At 50.0% G+C, this 20,612-nt stretch overlaps 9 protein-coding genes across 12 annotated transcripts; 3 read left to right on the forward strand and 6 right to left on the reverse strand.

The window, feature by feature from the left end:
* Nucleotides 1-170: 170 nt before the first annotated feature.
* Nucleotides 171-579, forward strand: FOXG_09497 (uncharacterized protein; the record flags this gene model as incomplete). Its single annotated transcript, XM_018388693.1, has 1 exon — nucleotides 171-579. The coding sequence occupies exon 1, from the start codon at nucleotides 181-183 to the stop codon at nucleotides 577-579; it is 399 nt and encodes a 132-aa protein (XP_018246796.1). The 5' UTR covers nucleotides 171-180.
* An 18-nt stretch (nucleotides 580-597) lies between these two features.
* Nucleotides 598-2,722, reverse strand: FOXG_09498 (CMGC/CDK protein kinase). Its single transcript, XM_018388694.1, has 2 exons — nucleotides 2,039-2,722; nucleotides 598-1,988 (listed from the first exon to the last, which is right to left on the reverse strand). Exons 1-2 carry the CDS (start codon nucleotides 2,557-2,559, stop codon nucleotides 1,139-1,141), a joined length of 1,371 nt encoding a protein of 456 aa, XP_018246797.1. The 5' UTR covers nucleotides 2,560-2,722; the 3' UTR covers nucleotides 598-1,138.
* Nucleotides 2,723-2,777: 55 nt separating this feature from the next.
* On the forward strand, nucleotides 2,778-5,454 carry FOXG_09499 (uncharacterized protein; the record flags this gene model as incomplete). Of its 2 annotated transcripts, XM_018388695.1 has the most annotated exons (5): nucleotides 2,780-2,820; nucleotides 2,873-3,111; nucleotides 3,161-3,430; nucleotides 3,483-3,687; nucleotides 3,738-5,454. In XM_018388695.1, coding segments are annotated over 5 exons (1,618 nt in total), but the record flags the coding sequence as incomplete, so codon positions are not given. The 2 variants fall into 2 exon arrangements, with proteins under 2 accessions (XP_018246799.1, XP_018246798.1); XM_018388696.1 differs by having other exon boundaries at nucleotides 2,778-3,111.
* On the reverse strand, nucleotides 3,737-7,218 carry FOXG_09500 (uncharacterized protein). The gene is made up of 7 exons (XM_018388697.1): nucleotides 6,780-7,218; nucleotides 6,676-6,709; nucleotides 6,457-6,623; nucleotides 6,040-6,403; nucleotides 5,912-5,986; nucleotides 5,622-5,864; nucleotides 3,737-5,570 (listed from the first exon to the last, which is right to left on the reverse strand). Exons 1-7 carry the CDS (start codon nucleotides 6,849-6,851, stop codon nucleotides 4,909-4,911), a joined length of 1,617 nt encoding a protein of 538 aa, XP_018246800.1. The 5' UTR covers nucleotides 6,852-7,218; the 3' UTR covers nucleotides 3,737-4,908.
* Nucleotides 7,219-7,327: 109 nt separating this feature from the next.
* FOXG_09501 (peptidyl-prolyl cis-trans isomerase-like 2) lies at nucleotides 7,328-11,537 on the forward strand. Of its 2 annotated transcripts, XM_018388699.1 has the most exons (4): nucleotides 7,328-7,486; nucleotides 7,540-8,740; nucleotides 8,793-9,374; nucleotides 9,435-11,537. In XM_018388699.1, the coding sequence occupies exons 1-3, from the start codon at nucleotides 7,460-7,462 to the stop codon at nucleotides 9,302-9,304; spliced, it is 1,740 nt and encodes a 579-aa protein (XP_018246802.1). In that variant the 5' UTR covers nucleotides 7,328-7,459; the 3' UTR covers nucleotides 9,305-9,374; nucleotides 9,435-11,537. The 2 variants fall into 2 exon arrangements, with proteins under 2 accessions (XP_018246802.1, XP_018246801.1); XM_018388698.1 differs by having other exon boundaries at nucleotides 8,793-11,537.
* On the reverse strand, nucleotides 9,087-12,190 carry FOXG_09502 (uncharacterized protein). Its single transcript, XM_018388700.1, has 2 exons — nucleotides 11,622-12,190; nucleotides 9,087-11,502 (listed from the first exon to the last, which is right to left on the reverse strand). Exons 1-2 carry the CDS (start codon nucleotides 11,679-11,681, stop codon nucleotides 9,682-9,684), a joined length of 1,881 nt encoding a protein of 626 aa, XP_018246803.1. The 5' UTR covers nucleotides 11,682-12,190; the 3' UTR covers nucleotides 9,087-9,681.
* Nucleotides 12,191-12,591: 401 nt separating this feature from the next.
* Nucleotides 12,592-14,093, reverse strand: FOXG_09503 (uncharacterized protein). Its single transcript, XM_018388701.1, has one exon. The coding sequence runs from the start codon at nucleotides 13,972-13,974 to the stop codon at nucleotides 12,826-12,828; it is 1,149 nt and encodes a 382-aa protein (XP_018246804.1). The 5' UTR covers nucleotides 13,975-14,093; the 3' UTR covers nucleotides 12,592-12,825.
* A 331-nt stretch (nucleotides 14,094-14,424) lies between these two features.
* On the reverse strand, nucleotides 14,425-15,508 carry FOXG_09504 (uncharacterized protein; the record flags this gene model as incomplete). The annotated part of the gene is made up of 2 exons (XM_018388702.1): nucleotides 14,425-15,030; nucleotides 15,218-15,508. 2 exons carry the CDS (start codon nucleotides 15,506-15,508, stop codon nucleotides 14,425-14,427), a joined length of 897 nt encoding a protein of 298 aa, XP_018246805.1.
* Nucleotides 15,509-15,936: 428 nt separating this feature from the next.
* On the reverse strand, nucleotides 15,937-20,212 carry FOXG_09505 (uncharacterized protein). Of its 2 annotated transcripts, XM_018388703.1 has the most exons (3): nucleotides 19,351-20,212; nucleotides 17,137-19,258; nucleotides 15,937-17,080 (listed from the first exon to the last, which is right to left on the reverse strand). In XM_018388703.1, the coding sequence occupies exons 1-3, from the start codon at nucleotides 19,502-19,504 to the stop codon at nucleotides 16,942-16,944; spliced, it is 2,415 nt and encodes an 804-aa protein (XP_018246806.1). In that variant the 5' UTR covers nucleotides 19,505-20,212; the 3' UTR covers nucleotides 15,937-16,941. The 2 variants fall into 2 exon arrangements, with proteins under 2 accessions (XP_018246806.1, XP_018246807.1); XM_018388704.1 differs by having other exon boundaries at nucleotides 15,984-19,258; nucleotides 19,351-20,069.
* Between the last annotated feature and the right edge of the window lie 400 nt (nucleotides 20,213-20,612).

The raw sequence follows: 20,612 nt of genomic DNA on the forward strand, positions 1-20,612 counted from the left end.
AACAGCGCCAAGCAGACCAACTTGAACACCGCCAAAGTCGAGACAGGAACTGAGACCGGAACTGCAGAGAACACCAAGACCGCTACCGAGACAGGCAAGAAGAAGTCTGGCACCAAAACTGGAACATCTGCACCCAAGCGCACAACCTTCTCTGCTGATGTTCAGCCTGGTGGTGTGAGCATGACACTTCCCGATACCATGTATGTCCCTACACCTCTCTTCAAGATTGGTGATTACGCCACCTTTGGCTGGAATTACACCTCGCTTGAGGGCACACCAACCGCCATCGACGTCCTCGTCAGCCAGTCTTCCGCCGGCGAGACATACACTCTCACTGCCAACATGACTTTTGCGACCAACCCCACCTTTGTCTGGGACACCAGCAAGCAGGCCAACGACCCCGATGCTCCTCTCGTGGTCGGCATGTACACTCTTGTCATCAAGGATTCTGACTCAGCCATCACCGACCTGCCCTCTCCTGGCTATCTGCAAGTCGAGAAGACCTTCCAGTTTGGCATGTACACACCCGCGGCCTACACACCCTATCCCCAGTGGAACTGTGATATCTGCAACAACTAGTCAAAGCATCCAGTGCCATTTCTGTTTTTTTTTTTTTTTTTTTTTTTTTGCAACCGATCTTAGGAGTTATTATTGGAGGTGTTATGGGCAGGCAAGCATCAGAAGGAGAAAAATGTTTATTGATTATTGTTTCACTTTTCATCAGGATATTTCACAGTTTGGTGAGGGCGTTGGCAGACGGATGTCGCTGTGGTGAAGTCACCTCGCAAGAACGGGGAGATCCCTGGTTTGGATGCTTATGATTAATCAGGTGGTCGAAATGAGTTGAAATCATTTAATGATCTTATCTACTATATACATATTAATCTCGTCGGTCCTTGGTTACCGATTGCAGCGAGTTTGTCTTCAGATAACCCCTGTCTTGAATCTTGAATCTTGTATCTGGTCGTCCATTAAGGTTCTTGTATGCGTTCAACCCTATAGTAAGGTTAACCCGCCGAGAGAAGCAATTACATATATGCTTCGAGTCTATTTCCACATGTCGTGGTAGACGTTGATGGCTCCTTTCGCCTCCCAGGAACAACGTTGGAATTGACGCAAACCTTAGGTGCACATGAACTTAAACCATACGCAACTGAAACCCTGCCCCCCTCTCTTCTTTATCCCGCCCCTGAAAAATGCCACTGAAGTCAGCATCGCCCAGCGACGCAGCCTGTCCACCGCGCACAGGCGCATGAGGCTCTGCACGCCTTCGCCGTTCCTGGTTCGCCTTACTAGGGAACGTTGGGAACATGCTCTCTGGTTTAGGCTTTGGGTCCTGTCGGAAGTACTCGTGCTGAAGCATCTCACTCGCCGATGGTCTTCTTTCGGGGTCAAGTGATAGTAGATCACCCAGCAAACTGGCGCCTGCGGTAGTGAGGCCAGGAAAGCGAGCGCGAATGACAGATCCGGTAGCAACTTGTGTCTTAGGAAGTCGCAATGAGCGTGCATTGGGGAGACGACGAAATCCAGGCCATGTCTCTTCTGTGGGAACACCACAGAGCTCGAAGGTGCGCGAGACTTGATCGACTTCATTCTTACCCTGAAGAAGAGGTTCCCGGGTCATCAGCTCGCCAAAGATACAGCCCACGCTCCACATGTCTACCGCCGCATCGTATGTCTTTGCGCCAAGTAGTAGCTCCGGAGCCCGGTACCAAAGAGTGACGACGAGTTGTGTGAGTTTCGGGGGAGGATCGCCAACATAGCGGGCCATACCAAAGTCGGCAATTTTCAACTGGCCACGATTGTTAAGGAGGAGATTAGAGGTTTTGAGGTCGCGATGTAGAATCCAGTTGTCATGGAGATATGCGATGCCTGATGTAAGCTGTAATAGGAGGCGCTTTACTTCGGAAGAGAGAAATGGCTCGGGCATATCATCAAGAATGGATTTTAGATCGTGTTCGACGAATTCGAGGACGAGGAATAAAGAGCTGGGCTGGCTGTTAGCTGTAGTCTTCAACACTGAGTGTCGCGTGCTTACTTGTCTGGCCGTGATACGTCGTCCCCTACAACAACCTCTTCCATGGTGACAATATTCCGGTGTTGGCAATCCTTCAATATTTGTATTTCGCGCAGGCCTGTGACGGGGAGACCGTTTCGATCTTGAGGTTCCAGCTTCAACCTCTTGAGCGCGACAACCTTTCCCGTAGCTTTGTTTGTCGCCCGCGCAACCCAGCCATAAGTCCCCTCCTCAATATCGTTTAGCTTCTCATAATTCTCAACGCTTCTGCACTTCCCCCAGGTGCCCGCTGGAAACCGCAATAGCTTCGCTGGAGGTGCCTTGTCTTCTTGGTTTGCGCCTGGTTCGGGGGTGATCCTACGTCGCTTCGAGGGCCGGTCATCGTCAAGTTGGAGCACCTTTTTCTGTGCAGCTTCTTGTGCTTTCTTCTCTTCTTCAAGCTTTCGAGCTTTTTCTGCCTTCTTACGTCGCTTTTCTTCCTTGAGTTTGGCGTCGATACGGGCGTCTTCTTCGGTGTCGGCCCACCGAGATTTGCTGGACATAGCGGCCGTGAGAGACTGCGCGTAGCTTCTGTAATTTATAAATAGGAATTGAAACGCAAAACTTCGAAAGTCACGAAATCGACGCTGTCTAATAGTGCCTGGTTTATGTGTGAAACGAACTGGTGTTGCGGGGAGGAACGCCCAAGTTATGGATGGACAAGTTTCTTATCTTATCAGTAAGTACTGTCTGTAGCCTCGACTCCAGAAAAGCATTGTCACTGATGCTTTCACGTGCGGTTGTTGTACTACTACAGCTTACAAGTGAGAACATCGCCAGCTGATTTGTTCTGTAGCTAATTGTTCTCGCTCACAGGAGACAGGCTCAGGATGTTTAGGTCACTAGGCTTAAAGCCTCTTGCGAGGCTTAGCAGTGGCCGATGTGTACCACAGCCAAACTTGTTCAACCCTTGTGTTGCCCGGAGCTTCTCATCCACTGTTCGCCAATATCAAAATGTTACAGATATTGATGAGTTATTCAAGAATGAGAACCAGAAAGAGAGTGAGAGACAGTGGTCAACACCATTAGCGAAGCAGCTCTTTGCTGCTATATCAGTGAGTGAAAGCGCTACAAGTTCATGCTTATACTGACCATTCTTCATAGACAACTGGACCTGTTCCGTTGGCCAGTTACATGCGCATGTGCTTGACTGGAGATATTGGAGGCTACTACACTGGAGCCATTGGTGAAGGCCGGGATCAGTTTGGCACAAAAGGAGATTTTGTTACATCACCAGAGATTTCGCAAATTTTTGGTGAACTTATCGGTATCTGGTTCATCGCTGAATGGATCAGCCAAGGTCGACCTAAAGAGGGTGTCCAACTCATCGAGGTTGGGCCTGGTCGTGGTACTCTTATGGATGATATGCTTCGAGTATGTGACATTCATTGGTTGAGCTTGAAAGACTCACTAACTTGAATTATAGACCATTCAACGATTTCCTGCGATGGCTAATAGCATCGATGCTGTGTACATGGTTGAAGCCAGCCGCGAACTTAGAAACGCCCAGAAGCAACTCCTTTGTGGCCCGGATGCGCCATCATCAGAGTCAAAGTCTGGTTTTCATAGCCCCAGCAAGTACAACGGCAAGCAGATTGTCTGGACTGACACAATCAAGTCTATTCCAAATGGTAGGCAGTACTCACATAATGTCACGGGTCTGGCTAACAGCATTACACAGAAGCTGACAAAATGCCCTTCATAATCGCTCACGAGTTCTTTGATGCTCTCCCTATTCACAGCTTCCAATCCGCTGCAGCTCCTCCTCCCCAGCCAAAGGCATCTTCACCGACTTCGCCTGCTCAACCACCACCCGAGAACACCAAACCCGCTATGGAATGGCGAGAAATGATGGTCTCGCCAACACCGCCGGGCGTCACTCACGCTCAACTTGGAACACCGAAATCACAGCAAGATGAGCCGCCTCCTGAGTTCCAGCTTACACTTTCATCCACGCCTACTCGCCACTCACGTTTTCTCCCTGAGACCTCAACAAGGTACCGCAAGCTCAAGAATATGCCCAATTCCGTCATCGAAGTCTGCCCAGATGCGTCCATCTTCGCTACAGACTTTGCAACTCGTATCGGCGGTTCTGAACAGTATCGCAAGACTAAGCCCAGCGGTGCTGCCCTTATTCTTGATTACGGAACGTCAGACACCGTCCCTATCAACTCCCTTCGCGGCATCCGGCACCACAAGCGAGTGAATCCCTTTTCTGCGCCTGGTCTGGTCGACTTGAGTGCAGATGTCGATTTCACTGCCATCGCTGAAGTGGCCATGTCAGCGAGTGAAGGCGTGGAAGTCCATGGACCCGTCAATCAGGGTGACTTCCTTGAGTTGATGGGCATCCGAGAGCGTGCTGAACAATTGACCAAGGCGCCGGGCGTCAACAAAGAGACTGCTGATAAGATCGACGGAGCCTGGAAGCGCCTTGTTGATAAGGGCCCTGACGGCATGGGGAAACTGTATAAGGCATTGGCTATCCTGCCTGAGAATGACGGTCGAAGACGACCAGTTGGGTTTGGGGGTGATGTCTCGGGTTAATAACAGACATTGCCCGGCCGCTGTACTGCATCACGATGCTTTAGGAGAGGAAAGTCTGAAACGATATTGTAACAGTATGTAAATTGATCAAACCATTGTATCCTTATACGACAACTATGATCTTTCCAAAACCAAAAGCCCATATACTACACGCATTACTACCCACGCAAGGAAACGTTGCTTAATCGAAAACTCAGTTCATTCATCAGTAAGATTTGATCCCTCCGACAACCCTACAATTACACAAAAAGGATGCGCCCAACTTTGATCGCATGCAGATTTAGCGTGAGCCAATTGTCATCCTCCTCTTACTTCGTTTTCACAAGCTTTGCGTCCTCTTCGTCACTTCCATCGTCTGAAAATTTGTCGCCATCCTCGCCTATAGCAAAAATGGTCTCATTCTCTAGTGACTCACGAGGAGCGGTACGAGTAATGTTTCTGGGTGGTTGAGCGCTGCTCTGCGACGAACTTGAAAAGGAGAGGCCATTGGCGTTGCTTGAGTCGTTGCGAGTCTTGCCCACTTCGACGTCCTCGTCATCCGAGTCTTCTCCTGGAACACCGATATCGCCAAGGTCAAAGTTGCCATCGTCATCTTGAGCAATCTCATCACTCATGGCAAAGCGGCGGTTGTTGGAAGTAGGACGCCAAAGATAGGCGATCCATGCGACGTCAGCAAAGTAGACAACGTTCAGCCAGCCATCGAGGATGAACCATCGTGTCTTCCAGTGGAAAGGAACAAAGTCGGGATCGCTGGCTGAGGCAAAGGTGAAGCTGTTGAAGAAGAAGAAACCAAAGATGACCATGACACTGATGAGGATGGCCCACCAGAGCTTTCGGTACATGGCTTCCTTTGCGTGCTGCTTTCGCTCGCGGAGATCCTTGAGTGTCCAGTTGAGTGAGTTGAGTGTCCAGACATAGAAGGCAGTCAGTGTGCCCGCCAGGGGTAGGACGATCAGAAGCACGAATGGGCCTGTATTCAGTCAGATACGGCCAACTAAACAGTTCATTAAAGAGATCTTACCAGCTGTCTCAGGGGTGATGGAGAGGAAAGTCAGTGAGTAGACCAGTCCGAACAGGAAGTGAGCCGCTGCAAGCCATCGCACTCTAATCATGGTCCTACCGAGGGTGTGCTTCACAACACCATAGCCCATACAGACAATGAGCAGCAAGAAGAACGAGAATGAGTTTCGGCCAGCGTTAAGAATTCCAACAATGGTAAGGAAAACCTTTGAGCCAACATTCGAGCCATGACGGTTCTGGTATTCTAGATTCGAGTTAGGACGGGTAGACTAAACCAAGGGAGAGACAAACCATAGAAACCCCATGTTATGAGCATTTCCACCACCAGGAAAATGAGAATGGCCGTGATGTAGTTTTGCACAGCCACTGAGTAAAGTCAGCATGCAATTGGTTGAAGCGTATACGAGGTTTCTGCTTACAGATATCATGCCTGTGCTGATAGTACAAGAAACCCCAGTAGGCAGCAAGTAGAGCATACAAGATACTCATGCCACCATAGAAGGGCAACTTGGGAATCTGGGTTGCCTCCAGCTCGCCATAAGCGTTGCGATATTCGACTACTAGGTCGTACTTCTTTGTGTTGACCACATCTGTAAGAACGCAGTAGTATCCGGTCTTCTTGATAGCATAGTTGATTGGAGCCGCATCGTTGAGGTGGACAGCCTTTGTGAGGACCACGCTCGAAGACTTCTTGTCAACATCGGGATGCAGGATGAATTTGCCAATATCGGTCTTGTTACAGTAACCTTGCTTGACGAAATCGTCACCGCAGACGCCAAGTCGCTATCATGTGTCAGAAGAGGGCGGAGCATGCAGAGGGAATCGCCAGCACTTACGTTGCCGGGAGTATTCGGATCAGGGATTCCAACGAGATTTCGGTCCTTCCACTCAAATATCACCAGACTCGCAATCGGATCCTTGACATCGGAGTTGCTGGTGTTGAGGAACTTGACGAGGATGAATGGGTCAACGGGTCCACCCCATGAGGTCTTGCTGTACATGCCTGGAACATGTTAGATCCAAGAGTCGCATTGCACGTAGAAGGCATGACCTACCGGTACAGTATTCTTGATAGCCCTCCTTCTCGCTCTAGATGACAGAGACGTTAGCATAATTGCGATCCAAACGCTTCGCATCGCAGGATGAAGGCCGCCCGTACCAGTCCAATCTCATAAGCTTGGGTTGTCCAAAGGGACATGCCCAACACAAGCAGTCCCGTCAGGAACCTCATGATTATTGTGTCGGTGGTCGCCGCGGAAGCTTCGGCGTGTTACGGCAAGATACGTAGAGGCGACGTTGGAAGAAAGCAGACCGATATTCGAAGACGAGACGTGCGAGACCAAAGGGAGCTTGAGCAACGTTTAAGTGGTGGTGCGGGAGCTTCTCAATTTATGGAGCATGTCGAGCCTGTCGAGGGTCCTTTCTAGCGTCGTCCTTATCGACTCAAGGATGATCGATATTTTGTAGAGTTGTTGGACGATACGGTAATTGATAAGGCAAATTCAATTAGATCGAGGGTTGAAAGAAGATGCCTCGAGTTAAGTGACGAGTTACAGATTCAAGGGAGTAACCAACGTGTATACGTAATTGGTCGCCGGTGATGCCAGGTCAGCACCAGCGGCAGGAGAAGCCAAGGGCCCCTGTTTTCCCATTGGCTCAAAGGTCCACGATAGCAACAAGCCCGCAGGTCGTCTCAGGCACCATGTTAGCTGCTAAGGTGCCTACAGCCTAGCGTGGCGGCGCATCATAAGTTTAACGCTATTAGTCCGTGAATGCGACTGTGAAATTCCATCATCATAGCTTCTTTTTTCCCCAAGTTTACGTTGAACCAGCGCAACAATGGGTAAAGGAACAGACAAGCTCTATGTAGGTCTATTCCTCTAACAAAACTGATATTCTATCTGACTCAATGACTCCAGATTACACACTCAGAGTGGTCCTCAGCCGACGCCTTCTCCCCCAGTGTTGGCGCAGGCGCGTCTTCTCGCAATCAAAACGCCAGCGCATCATTTCGCCGTCTTCCCTTTAACTTTTGCGCCGCCAGTCTCCAACCCTTCAAGAACCCTGTCTGCACCCCCGATGGAACGATTTTCGACGTTGAGGTCATCGGCGCCTGGCTTGACAAGCACCCCAACCAGAACCCCGTCACTGGCGAGCCTCTACAAAAGAAAGATCTGATCCGTCTTAAATTTGCTCGGAATTCAGAATCAGATTCTCTTGGCGCGGGCTTGAGCGACGGAAAAGGCGACTTGATCGATCCGGTCACCTACAAAGTCTTCACCGACAACACACATATTGTTGCCATTCGTCATGGGACCTACGCCAATGTCTTCGCTTGGGATACGGTTGAGCGTATGAATATCAAGGCCAAATCCTGGCGCGACTTGGTCGATGACGAAGAGTTTACTCGCGCCGATATAATTACACTCCAAGATCCCCAGAATGCGGCCAGTCGCAACCTGGACCAGTTCAAGTACCTGAAGGATGGCGAGCAGGCGCAATTGACCAAGGAACAGGAAGACGAGCGCAATGCCGGCAACATCAACTCCAGTGCATTAGGAAGCATGGGCGACAAGGTTTCGCGTGCGAAAGCCGCGGTGGAGAAGGCGCGCAAGGCTCGTGAGCAGGGCGGTGATATCAATCGTAGCTCGACTGCCCTCACCAAGCCTGCTGCTGCCAACAATGTTGTCCGCCACTCTATGATCAAGGACAAGAAGGTGGCTGCTAACTCGGCAGCGTACACCACGGGCAAAGCCGCAGCTAGTTTCACCAGCACAGGACTGACACCTGAGACGAGCGGCGAGAGAGCTCTGCTGACGGATGAGGAGTATATGCTAAAGCCCAAGCGAGTCAAGACAACCGGGTATGCCAGAATAGAAACAAATCTGGGCGACATAACAATCGAGCTGTACCCTGAGTTTGCACCGAAGGCTGTGTGGAATTTCACCAGGTTAGCACAGACTGGCTACTACAAGGGTGTAGCCTTTCATCGAAACATCCCAAACTTTATGATTCAGGGCGGTGATCCATCAGGCACGGGGCGAGGCGGGCAGAGTATATGGGGAAAGTATTTCGATGATGAGTTCGATGGTCCAATGTCACACAGTGCCCGAGGAACGAGTAAGTAACCCTTCATAAGCATGTTGTAGTTCTCGCTAACCTCTGTCACTAGTCTCTATGGCCAACAAGGGCAAGAATACAAACTCAAGTCAGTTCTTTATAGCGTATAAGCCCACGCCACACCTCGACCGCAAGCACACAGTCTTTGGAAAGGTTGTCGAGAATCTCAATGTTCTTTCCAAGATGGAGGATGTACCTACAGATGGGTCTAACCGACCCCTCAACAAAATTGTTATCAAAGACATAGTTATATTTCACGATCCTTTCGCCGAGTTTCAGAAAGAGAAACAGGAAAACGAGCGTCAGACCAAGGAACAGGAGAAGATTCGGTTACAAGGTGGCACAGACGATGACAAGACAACATGGACCGGCAAACGGATACGCAATGACGGCACTGCTGAGAGCACAGGAGCCGGTGAGAGCGTTGGCAAATATCTAAAGACCGCAACTCAGCAGAGCACAGCGACGACCAACGAGGCTGATATTGAGGACGTTGACACGTGGGAGGAACCAGCACGCAAGAAGATTAAGGGGGGTGGTTTTGGAAACTTTGACAGTTGGTAAATTAAGCAATGGGAAACAATTTATCCATGCTAGACTGCAATGCGCCGGTAATCCATCCAAAAGGTGCTGGGTATGTGCACTCTACATCTCGTCTCATCTAACAGAGAATTATGCTAAGAATTGAGAAAAGCCCGTTGGTATTACAACCATGACATACAACGTGTCGCCATATGTCTCAATTTGATGCCCGATCGAATTGTGAAAAGTAATGGGAAGCGTATCTAACTATCGCACACTCAAGTCAGGCTCGGCGTGCAGATGGATTAGACTGTTGAGGGTAGAGCGTTTGCGTCAACCTTGGGAAGCTTGCTGAGAAGTGATGGGCTAAGAGTAGGGGGGTTATCCTTCTCCTGCAATAGTCCCGCAACCACACGCGCTTACTCCAGACCAGCTTCTCTGTGGATAGCTTGCAGGCCCTCGATGGCATATTGTTTTGTTTCTGGCGAACATGCCGATGACATACCGAGCATGTACAACGGCCAGATGATGGTATTGTTTGCCGACGCAAGGCTCATGAAACGAGTGGCATCGTCGGTGTGAGGCGTCGACTGCGTTGGATCAAATAGTACCGGACTACCACCGCTGCTGGATGTATCCTCTCCCGGGCCGACTCGAGAGTCTTGCGCAAACGGCGACGATATAACACGGCATGCTTGTTTCTTGGCAGCAATCGAAACCGTGTGCCCTTGGTCCTTCCTGTTGCTTATGTCCCGGATACTGACAACTCCGAGGTGCTGGGGAACGCTGGCTGCAATTGATTGTCCTAGCATATCCAACACTTTGAGAGATTTGGCAAGTAACTCGAAATGATTGTCTGACAGTACAGTGCGGTCAGCCGATTCCGAGGCAGCGCAAAGCTGCTCGACGAGTGTTTCTAGCAGCATCATCCTTATCCCGCGCACCATATTCCAAGTGGTGGATTGAAGAAGCCCAGCATAGACGTGGCATATTTGTCCTGATACTCGAGGGTCCGGTTGCGTCAGCTGTACGCGATGGTACTTCCAAGATTCTGGCAGTCCGGACAGTATCGATGAAAATTCCTCTTCAACATTTGATATGGCGGTGACCACATCATCAAGATCGACTAGTTTTCTCGTGTTGATATCGTAGCGCACCTGTAGTGCTTTGTATATGGGGTATGCCACATGAAAGTCAGGTCCTCCAAGTTCTTCGGAAGGGGGAATCTCGTGTCGGAGGTCTATTAGTGTTTGTGGCATTGGTAGGCCGCTCTGTATGCAGCTTATAAGAACTGTATGGCAAAGCATGAGAAACATGCGAGCACCAGCTTTGCTTCGAAACTGGGCAGCACCTCTGATGTTTGCCAGGGCAGCAGCTCCGTTAACGTGGTCTTGCCAGGCACGCATCGTATGGGAACTGTATCCCGAAACAAACTCGAAAGTGCCGAGTATCAAGACGGCGAGCATGGTTGTGTCTTTTACAACTTCAATTGGGTCGCGAAGTGCACGGTGCGTCAATCCGAGGGCGATAGCATAGCTCTCTTGTGCCCGTGTCATAAGATCTGGTGATCGAAAAACCTGTGAGCATCCTGCAAGTCCGACAGCTGTCATACTGACAGTGACTGGATCAACTTGAGCCTGCGCCGAGTCCGGAGGTTTCCATACATCATATATGAAAGCATAGTTTTGATAGGAGCCTCTGTCGGCTACAACGTAGCGAGAGAAGAAGAAAGCAGTGCCCTGGTCTTGTAGTTCGGGTGATAGAGCACCATCCAAGTGATCGCGACCTTCAGTTGGTTCACTTGGACTAATGACATCGTTGGCATCACCCGGGCTTTCATGAGAGGTTTCCGATGGAGACCGGCTCCAGTCGTTAATCAAAGCGGAAAGGACAGGCGCCCGGCAACGAGTGTTAGATTTCCGAGCACGTCTGGCCTTGACCTTGTTCGATTTCTCTGTCTTGGTGGCAGGGGCAGGGGCTGCACTGGACCTCGGGTCAATGGTGAACGTCGGTGGTGACTTGATAGTCACAACGGATGGTGGGGGAGATGTTGAGGCCGAGGCGAGCTCCTGGCTAACAGGACTCTTTTGTAATCGATTAGATCGAGCCCGTGTCTTGACCGCTTTCTTAATAACATGGGAGCTTTCATCTCTAAACATGAGATCAACGAGATTGCGATAGCCGGGGCATGGCTGATTCTTCTTCTCGCATTGCGTGCATGCCGGCTCCTTTTGGTCACACTTGATTTTGATATTCACATGTCAGTAAGAGCACTGGGAAACAGGCTGAGATGACGACGGCCGGGACGCCATGGGACGTTGACGGAACTCATATGGATTGTTGTGATGGACCAACTCACCCGAATCTTGCGACGGCGGCAGGTGGAGCAGCCACCAGAGGGCTTCCCGCAATATACCATGACGGCTCGTATAAAAGAGGCAAGACGCACGGCCTCGTAATTAGATGCCCAGACTTATCAAGTCAAGATAAGAGAATGCGAGGTCAAAAGGGATGGCGCTTTGGCAGTCATGACATGATGGGCACCTATTAGTTAGAGAGCTATCACGGCAAGGTCAAAAAGACCGTGTGTAGGTCGTCTAAGAAGCTCGTGGCTTAAGATAGGTTCCAAGGGGTGACGGTAACTGTTGGCGGGGATCGACAGAGGCGGCTAGGAACCCGGGAAGTGCGGAGTGTTTGTGTGATATGATGGATTGTCCCCGAAGTGATATGGCCTGGTCTGGGGTATCGTAATTCGTAAATCGTAAATCATTAAAGTCGGAGTCGATATCAGGAATGAGAGATGAACAAAATAATTATCTCGAGGCGGGACCAAAGGAACGGAATTGAAGAACAAGGATCTATGGCCAAAGATTAATTTAGATGTGAGAGAGAAAAGTATCTTTGGTACGGAGTAAGGTAGGTCGAGCCATAAGGTAAGGATCCATGCATGCATCCACGGAAGGAGGAATAAGGGTTGTATGCGGAATGATTGGATCTCTACCTTCCTTCCTTTGGATTGGATTGACGTGATGCAACTTGCTAGCTGCAGATTGGGTGGGCAGGCGCGGGCCTGGCTGTGCTCCTTCTCCTGTCTCGGTGTGCAATTCAGTGACTTTATTACCAATGATGTCTTGCCCCCCAGTTTGAGATTCATTATATCTGTATACACTACCTATAAGAGGGAAATACTATGAATTATTTATTACTGATATTGGCAATAAGCCTATGACCTGGTTCGCGTACTCTCTGAGTGACAGGGTAATACTAGGAACAAGACTCAATGATCACCCTGTACCTTTAAATAAAACTTGAGGCCCTCAACGTCACAATTCAAGATCATTATGCAACCCTTTCATTCCTTGATTGCGGCTGTGGCAGATGCAATTAACAGCCACAACCGCATGTCTTACATACATGATAAAGCTTGCTGAGGGTGCCCTGTTAATTTAGTGGTTCGTTCGACTGAGCCCGTTCATAATCTCGGCAGATTAACCTTGGCGAGACCTGGCAGCTGTTGATCATCAATTTAATTATCTCTATTCGATTTTCACAGTCTGCTTCTTTTACTGTCCTCCAACATGAACAGTCAAGACCTTTGGTCTCCCATCATTCAAGAATCCGCTCTGATCAACTCCCCCAAATGCACCAACATCATCATACGGAAACGCATACCCCTTCCCCTCGAGCGTAACCTCATGACAGATTCTAGAGTAGTGATTTGTCTTTCCCTCTCCTTTGCAGTAATACTCTTCAACCTTCTCCCCCTCGGGCTGTTGGGAGTTGCCCGATAACGTCGTCCGGTTGAGCGCCGCCGCAATCCGGGCTCCGACGTTGAGCTGTGCCGGCGTCACATCCGGGCCGCCCGCAAACGGTCCCGTGCTGCAAGACACAATGTCCCGCGTAGATGGCTTCTCAAAGTGGAAGCTAAGTTTGTCCCTTCCAACGTCTTTGAACACTAGTTTGGCATCGTGGACGCGGCCCTTAACATCGCCCCATTCTGCCTGCGTGTTGATTTCGATGTCTTCCTTCTCGTAGCGCTTCCACGCCGCGTCAACCTCTGGCGCAAAGTAATTCTCCAGCAAGCCTGGATGTAACTCTGCACCGGCGTTTGGACTTAATGCTCGGAGGTTGGAGCCAGACTTGGACTTGACCACAAGCTTCTCCCAGCCTGCGCCGTCCTTCTCGCCCTGACGCTTCAAGCCCTCGCAGACCTGATCAAGCCCATCCTTGGGCATGCCCGGAACACGCATGACTTGGCCTGCCTCATTCTCAAGCTCCAGACCGATCGGAATGCTTACGAAGTCAACATATGACACGTTAACGTATAGTTGATCGTTGTTGTAGGTGAACTCGCAGAATCCCCAATCAGCGTCAAAGTTGGGATCGGTTGGATTCGTCACAGACGGTTCAACCACAGCTGGTCCTGGGTTGATAAGAAATGTGAGTGGCTTGTCTTTGCAGAACCAGATTCGCCCTCCAAAGATATGCGGTATCCGCACTTTCTTTTGAGCTCCTGGTCCTCCGACGGGAATGGCGATATCTGCACCGACGGGCTGTAATATCTCAGACGGCGACTTTGGCCGATGAACCGTCTCTCCATCTGCGAGAAGAATCAAAACGCCCTGTTCATCTCGACCTGTGACGTGCGCAAAGAGCGACTTGGAGTCTGTATGATTGGTGAGGATAATGTCTAGGAAAGGTTCTGTAGGCATATTTGCAAAGTGTTGCTCACTACCAGGATAATATGATGATTGAGGTAGTGAAAGGTATCGTGGATATGATAGCAGGTTGACCAATTTTATTGAAGAAAAGATCTATTACTTATAAAATGTATCTATAACCCCTCACCTTACAAAGCTGCCTCTGCCTTGATTTAGGCCCAGTTTTGTTGGTTTCTTGGCCAAGGTAAAGTTGAGACAATGCTTAAGGTAAGGGAGAGAAGATTTGAAGCTCTGATTCGACTACGTCAGCACTCACTGATTCCAGGTTTCCGAACAACCAACATCTCGATAGTGCAAATAGAAGGGTTTTTTCAATTGAATAGAATAGTACATGCTTTGAATGCTTCAAATTCTCTTGTCTGCGCCATAAACCATAACGAAACATTGATTCCAATCACAGCTCCAAGCCCTCAAACTCGTAGCAGATAATCAAGTACCCATTCACACTACTAAGAAAACATGGCTCAACTGCAGAAAGGGCATTATCAGGCCAACAATCAAGACGCAGATAAAGTTTCCTTGCGCGACTCTCCTTGTGCTAGCAACTGCATTATCGATTTCATCATTATCCGAATCATATACCGCACACCCGGAAGTTTCCTCTGATGATTTGTGACATTGTTGCACCAGTTGCGACTGGCGCTCACTGTTTGATGAGTTGAAGTAAGCTTTGACAAAACTGACAGTGACTGTGGCATCCTCTTTTGGAGGCCCCCCTGACCATAACGGATTGCCGTTACTCCAATGCTGAAGAATCAAATGGCCTCCAGAAGAAGGCATGTCGCCTCCTTTCATGCGGGCGAGTAGTTTGCCGTCAGCGTAGAATAGGACCTGTCCTGGAAGATAGTCAAAGCGATACTCGTGAAAGGCATCTGTCGGGTCGAAATCTAGCCTGACTCGTTTGAAACTGCCAGTTTTGCTGGCATCATAGCCAGCCTCCAAGGATTTCTTGGACTGAACAACCAGATTGATAGGGTATATACCATTATCGTGATCAAACTCTTGAGAAAGGAATTCGATATCAATCTCCTGGGTATCGTTAAAATACTGTTCATTGGTCAGTTTCACTCATCGCTCTTGACATCAGATTACTCGCCCAGAAGAAAGCGGCACAGGTGCCCTTGACGTCCGTCAGTTTCATTCCTGCTCGGAATGACCCCCAGTGAAGGTCAAGTCTCGCTGTATCGACTTCGCTCGACGGGATCGCATCGTCTTTGTTGACTACACTTCTTACACGTAGCTCAAGCCCAGAATCATCCCCAGACTTTGTTCCACGAGTGTTGACATTGGTGGGCAGGAATGCTTTGCTGAAGTTGCCCCTACCATCTGCTGCCGATACTGTAAAGTTTTGAGCTACCCAATCGTGCCCTTCAGAGATCTTGTGTAGCTGGCTGAACTTGGTCTCCAGCCGATCAGTGAACACTATTGGGCTATCGCCTTGGGGATTTTTGATCGAGTAACCGCATTCGCATGCTCCAGAAACCAGACGGACAGTCACAAGAAGATGTGTAAGAGAGAAGATCATGATGGAAATAGAAGTGATTAGGTCTTCTTAACAGAATTGACTCTCTTGGTTGTGACGAGCGTATTTCAACATTGACACTGAGTTGTAAGTCTCAAGTTGAGATCGCAGGTTCACGTTCATATACTTGAACTGTACAACCCCAAATAATTCATCGGAGGTGCCTGCTTTAGAGCATAGATGGTTCATGGGAGGACCTTCTCCAAAGGCCCGAGGGAAACTTCCATGGGCAGGGTAGGTAGGTAGGTACCTATGCATGCATGCATGCGTGTGAGAAAGAGCATGCCATACCTATTAAATATGGTGTTTTATTGTTGGAGGTAATGACTTACCCAAGGTATGTTTGAGGGCATGAGAGGCCATTTCTTTGTTGATGATGATGCCGCCTTTGGTCTGCCTACGACTCCCGTACAATTCTCTTTAGCAACGGGAGCTGATCACTTTCAACATGTCAGACTTAATAAAGAACAAGAAATGATGTTTTGACAGGTGCTGATTATTCAAAGCAAACACTATTCATCTATACACGAGTATGGGCCAGCCTCCTCTTGACGGTATGCGACGCTGCGTCGTGGGCCCAAAAACGGGTTCCCAGGACATGCCAGATCATGTTATTGCCGTCATATGGCCGCAAAAGAAACAATCTGTATATCGAACAAGGTATCTGAAAACCAAACTGAACAATTCGACAAAAAATAAGTGAAAAGTAAATAGGAGAAGAATCGAACAAGAAGCGAAGCAGAGCAATGCCATACCATGCGAAGCGGACCAAGACGGAACCGAGCGTTGAAAACTGCCTGTAAAGCGGCAGAAAGAAATACGCAAAAATATTATAAGGCGAAAACAATAAAGGTGCCATAGCATATAGAACAGGGGAAGTAGAAGGCGACACCAGCCATCTTGGACCTGCCAACTGTCCTGCCATCGCAGTCATTAGCCTGCGCTGTCACTACGCAAATGATCCAGTTCCCTCTGTCCGGGGCACAAGCCCAATGCGAAAACCGTTTCCCGATCCCCTTCCTTGACCCCAATTAATGCCGTTTGACCCTTTGTAACCATGCAACAAGGAGAGAGACGTAAAAAAGAAACAACAAGGCATCTGACGTGTCCAACAATAATAACAACAGACTTGCAATGATAAAACTGCAGTAGACTGGACATTGCGATTACCCGCCCTGTCTCGGGTATCGCCAAGGAGATAATGAAATGACAACCATAAGGAGACTGCGAAAACAAATTCATAGGAGACGGGACGAGTCCAACTCCCTCCCGAGCCCTTCGCGCCGGAGCCGACAAAGTCAGAGAGGAATGAATTAACCCACAACCAAAACCAAACATAATCAAGCAGAGAGGTATATGCCTAGGAGAAAAGGAAAGCCCGAACCGGCCCGAGGGCAAACAAAGGAAAAAGTCATTTCAGTCATGGCTAATTAGTTTTAGTACACGCTATCCTCATCAGCCCCCTGCGAGATCATCGAGGGAGTCGAGACATTTGAGGATGCTTCAGGATCATCGACGTAGCCGACAAGGGCCTGAGAATGCAATTTGAAGGCGTCGCCCATAAGTCGTGTCATACTGTGTGCTGTGTTAGCAATGTAATTCTGAGAGATGTTTGCACCGTTGATACATACCCCCAGACAACAACTTCATCGAGTATCGAGCCCCAGAGTCGTGCGACAACTGCGCTCAGCTGAGACATGTAGTTCTCATCAATTTCCTTCACAAGAAGCTGTCGAACCTTGTTGTACATGGCCATCTCTTCCTGAGTCGCAGGCTCCTCGTCATGTTCCAGACGATACAACCACAGCGATAGAATGATCATGAGATCCATTCCGCAGAGCGCATGCTCCACGCTCCAGTTGGTAGGCGATACACGGGCAATCCATCTGACTCCTTGAGAGACAACAGTCTCTAGGCAGTTGTAGCATTCCTCAATAACCTTGATCATCTCACTCGAGCGCTTCACGCGATCCCGGGAATGCGTCATCGCAGCAGCAACCTCATAGGACTCATGGTAGCGAAGCGCTTCCTGGACCGCCTTGAGGTCAACTTCCAGGCGGGCACGAGCATTACGGTACATGGCTTTCGCGTTGAAGATCAAAGGATGACCTTTGTGGGGAGCACTGATCGGTACAGGAAAGGCCTCGGCCTCACACATATCGACGGACTTCTCCCATGTTTCTAGCGCCAGCCGCAACTTGTACTCTGTTACCACGTCTTGCAGTGCTTCAGGACTGCGCTTGTGATACCAGACCTCGAGAAACAAAGCGTTGATCATGACGCGGGTGCCGAATGTGCTGTATCGAAGCGTCTCGCCCTGAAAAAGGTTGTCGTGAGCCTCCATAAAGGTCACGGTAGTGGAAGCTGCCAGATGTTCTTGCCATGCGGCCTCGTCTGGTACCTGCAAGTTCCATAGTGTTTCGGTGGAAGGAAGCTGTAAATCTTCAAACTCGCTAAAACTGATGGCCGGTGTGTGGTTGTATGTAAGTGTCAAAAGACCAAAGAAGATGTAGACAGCGTAATATGTACGACGGCAGCCCTCGTCTTCTACCCACTCGGCACGAGTGGGCTTTGCACCTGACCGAGCTTCTTGGCGAAGCTTCAGCTCGTACCTGTTACCAGCAACCATGTTGGCGAGCAGACTCTTGATTGAGCAGGTCCACTCCAGGCCCTTAGGGTCACCACTCCAGCTAGCAAAGATCATGTTGAGGAGGTTGCTCTGCATGGTCCACAGGGGACACTTTCGGGAGCTGAAATTCTCCTTACTTTGTAGGAACTGGTTAACCAGAACCTTGGAGCCAATGTGGAGCATGTATGCTTGTTCTTGGTCGAAAGCATAGAGAGCGCCAATGCTGAGAACTGCTAACAAAAGCTGGGGTGAGACCTTGGTGGGATGGAATGAAGCAGGATGCAAGAAAGGCAAATGGTGATGGAATAGACCGAAGTATGTTGAAAGGTATCGATTCAAGGAACCTAGGCCTGGCAGGCGGAAACCCTCGGGGATGGCATGCTCGCTGTCGGCACTGCGAATGTTGTCAAGGATAGCGTTGCGCTCATCATCCCCCATCACTTCAGGGGCCTTGTATCCAGGCTTGGATGACTCTGACGACCATGGAGATGGTGGCGCAGCGGCAGAATTGGGCAATGAGTTGATCATGGACTGTAGAGCCGGTACCAGGCCATTACAGTTCTGTCCGCTAATAGGGGGGAGCTGATTTGAATTAGCTTGCAGGGTCGTTCCGCTGGCGAAAGAAGGTTGAGACTCGAATGACCCGGATGCACTGGACGTTATCGAATGGGCTTTGGGCTCGGCGACTGATTGAGACATGAAGCCATCCCACTGAACCTGAGGTAATGCGATGGCGCCGGAAGGGTAGGTCACAGTAGACTCCATAGCAGAAGCGTTGTGGGGTGAATAAGCCATCGATGGACTGTCCTCGTACGAATGGTCTTCGCGCATAGCGGCGGTGGCCTTGTGATGCAGATCGGCTACAAGCATGGCAGCAGTCTCAACGTCAAAGATGCCATCAGCACCAGATTCCATTTGCTCCAGGGTTGAAGTATCAATAGCGATAGATGATTTTGAAGGGGCACCGACAGCGCGAGTCTTGGGACCGGCCCGGCGTTTGCCATCGCTGTGAAGAGGTACGCCGCCGTCCTTGGCATGGACGGTACGGTCATGTCTCAGAAGAAGGTCACGGCGGACAAAAGTACTCCTACACTTCATGCACTTGAAAGGACGCTCCTTGGTATCTGCGAACGAATTAGTCTATGGCCAGGCGAAGAGGGGTCGCGGGGTGAAAAGTTGGCATGAGGGCTTGAGGTCTGACTGGTGGTACACGTACGTGATCGTTCATGGCGACTTCGGTGTTCGCTCCTGCTGAAGGCCCTGTTGCAGAACTGGCACTTGTATTTACGTTCGGGTGCCAGCGAGGCCTTTCGCGAAGACGCTGTCGAGGCCGCAGGGGGCGGGAGGACTGCTACGTTTGCACCGGGCATCTCGACGTAGTCAAGTCGCGATTCCTAGATTTGGGAGGCGACTAAGGACGACGGCAAGTTTGCGATCGGAAATCGGACAATTCGGCTGGGCCCGACAGCACGATGGTTGAATATCGTCTGATTCGTAGGATATTTGTGACTCTCGCTCTCGCTCTCGACTGCTAGCTCTTCGCTTGCGCGCGCTCCCGTGGGGTTTAAAGGGTGAAAGCGGTGATCTTGAACGTAATGATGGTCATTGGATATGATTGATCGATGGTCATGGAAAGGCTGAGTTTATTGATATTGGTTGAGGAATGAAGGCTTTGGATGGCCTCTTGAAAAATATGAACCGGTCGTGATGAGACGGGCGAAGTGTTGCGAGTTGGTTGCGGGTGAGTCGAGCTGGTGATGGAGGGGAATTGGAAGAAGAAGGGAATAAAAGCGAGGGGAGCAGACGTAGAAGACTTAGAGGGGCGGACGGGAGAGAGGGGGGAGAAATCCGGAGGGGAGAGTGACCCGGGAGTTGGGGGGGCACTTATTTTCTGGGTGGGGAGGGAAGGAGGGGAACATCCATGGAAAACCAAGAAGAGGGAATGAGAACAGAAGAGACGACAGGAGGGAGAGATGGAAGGAGCGAGGGAGGGAGAGGGGTGGCTGAGAAGTTACTGGCTAAGGCTGGGCTGATTGAGCGAGTGAGTGATGAGAGCGACTGGGCTCTAAATGAGCACTCGTGCCAGCGAAGCACAGCATAGCATAGCACAGCACAGTACAGCACAAAAAGCATGGACAAACTAAGGCCGATAGCACAGCACAGAGAGGTGCATGGAGTGTCTGTCGACCTTCCTTGGCGGGCAATCGTGGGCGTGGACGTGCTAGGTACCTTGGTCTTAGCGACTGAAAGAACCAATGCAGCACTATGCAGCAGCAGCTTCCAGCGTTCGGTCAGTAATGCTAGGCTCGTTAGCCCCCATCGCACCCCTGTGAGTCCAGGCATCTGCCTCTGAGCACCTCGTACCGAACATGACCGGAGACCAGACCAGGTGAGCACAAACCTGACCTTACCGAACCAAGCTCCACTGATACAATAGCGGGGCCCAATTCGGTGGAGGGGCGACGAGGGGCAGTTCAG

The sequence above is a fragment of the Fusarium oxysporum genome, chromosome 9 (genome assembly GCF_000149955.1).
Source record: "Fusarium oxysporum f. sp. lycopersici 4287 chromosome 9, whole genome shotgun sequence".
NCBI classification, from domain to species: Eukaryota; Fungi; Ascomycota; class Sordariomycetes; order Hypocreales; family Nectriaceae; genus Fusarium; species Fusarium oxysporum.

Bases quoted from the DNA above. Each gene is read 5' to 3' on its own strand.
- FOXG_09498 (XM_018388694.1), bottom strand. From the start codon at position 2,559: ATGTCCAGCAAATCTCGGTGGGCCGACACCGAAGAAGACGCCCGTATC. The intron at 1,989-2,038 runs GTAAGCACGCGA...CAGCCAGCCCAG, and splicing joins GACGTATCACGGCCAGACAA to CTCTTTATTCCTCGTCCTCG.
- FOXG_09500 (XM_018388697.1), bottom strand. From the start codon at position 6,851: ATGAGGTTCCTGACGGGACTGCTTGTGTTGGGCATGTCCCTTTGGACA. The intron at 6,404-6,456 runs GTAAGTGCTGGC...GACACATGATAG, and splicing joins ATCCGAATACTCCCGGCAAC to CGACTTGGCGTCTGCGGTGA. The intron at 5,571-5,621 runs GTAAGATCTCTT...GACTGAATACAG, and splicing joins CATCACCCCTGAGACAGCTG to GCCCATTCGTGCTTCTGATC.
- FOXG_09501 (XM_018388698.1), top strand. From the start codon at position 7,460: ATGGGTAAAGGAACAGACAAGCTCTAT. The intron at 7,487-7,539 runs GTAGGTCTATTC...CAATGACTCCAG, and splicing joins AAGGAACAGACAAGCTCTAT to ATTACACACTCAGAGTGGTC. The intron at 8,741-8,792 runs GTAAGTAACCCT...CTCTGTCACTAG, and splicing joins ACACAGTGCCCGAGGAACGA to TCTCTATGGCCAACAAGGGC.
- FOXG_09502 (XM_018388700.1), bottom strand. From the start codon at position 11,681: ATGGTATATTGCGGGAAGCCCTCTGGTGGCTGCTCCACCTGCCGCCGT. The intron at 11,503-11,621 runs GTGAGTTGGTCC...ATCAAAATCAAG, and splicing joins GCCGCCGTCGCAAGATTCGG to TGTGACCAAAAGGAGCCGGC.
- FOXG_09503 (XM_018388701.1), bottom strand. From the start codon at position 13,974: ATGCCTACAGAACCTTTCCTAGACATTATCCTCACCAATCATACAGAC.
- FOXG_09505 (XM_018388703.1), bottom strand. From the start codon at position 19,504: ATGCCCGGTGCAAACGTAGCAGTCCTCCCGCCCCCTGCGGCCTCGACA. The intron at 19,259-19,350 runs GTACGTGTACCA...ATTCGTTCGCAG, and splicing joins AAGTCGCCATGAACGATCAC to ATACCAAGGAGCGTCCTTTC. The intron at 17,081-17,136 runs GTATGTATCAAC...CACAGCACACAG, and splicing joins GATGAAGTTGTTGTCTGGGG to TATGACACGACTTATGGGCG.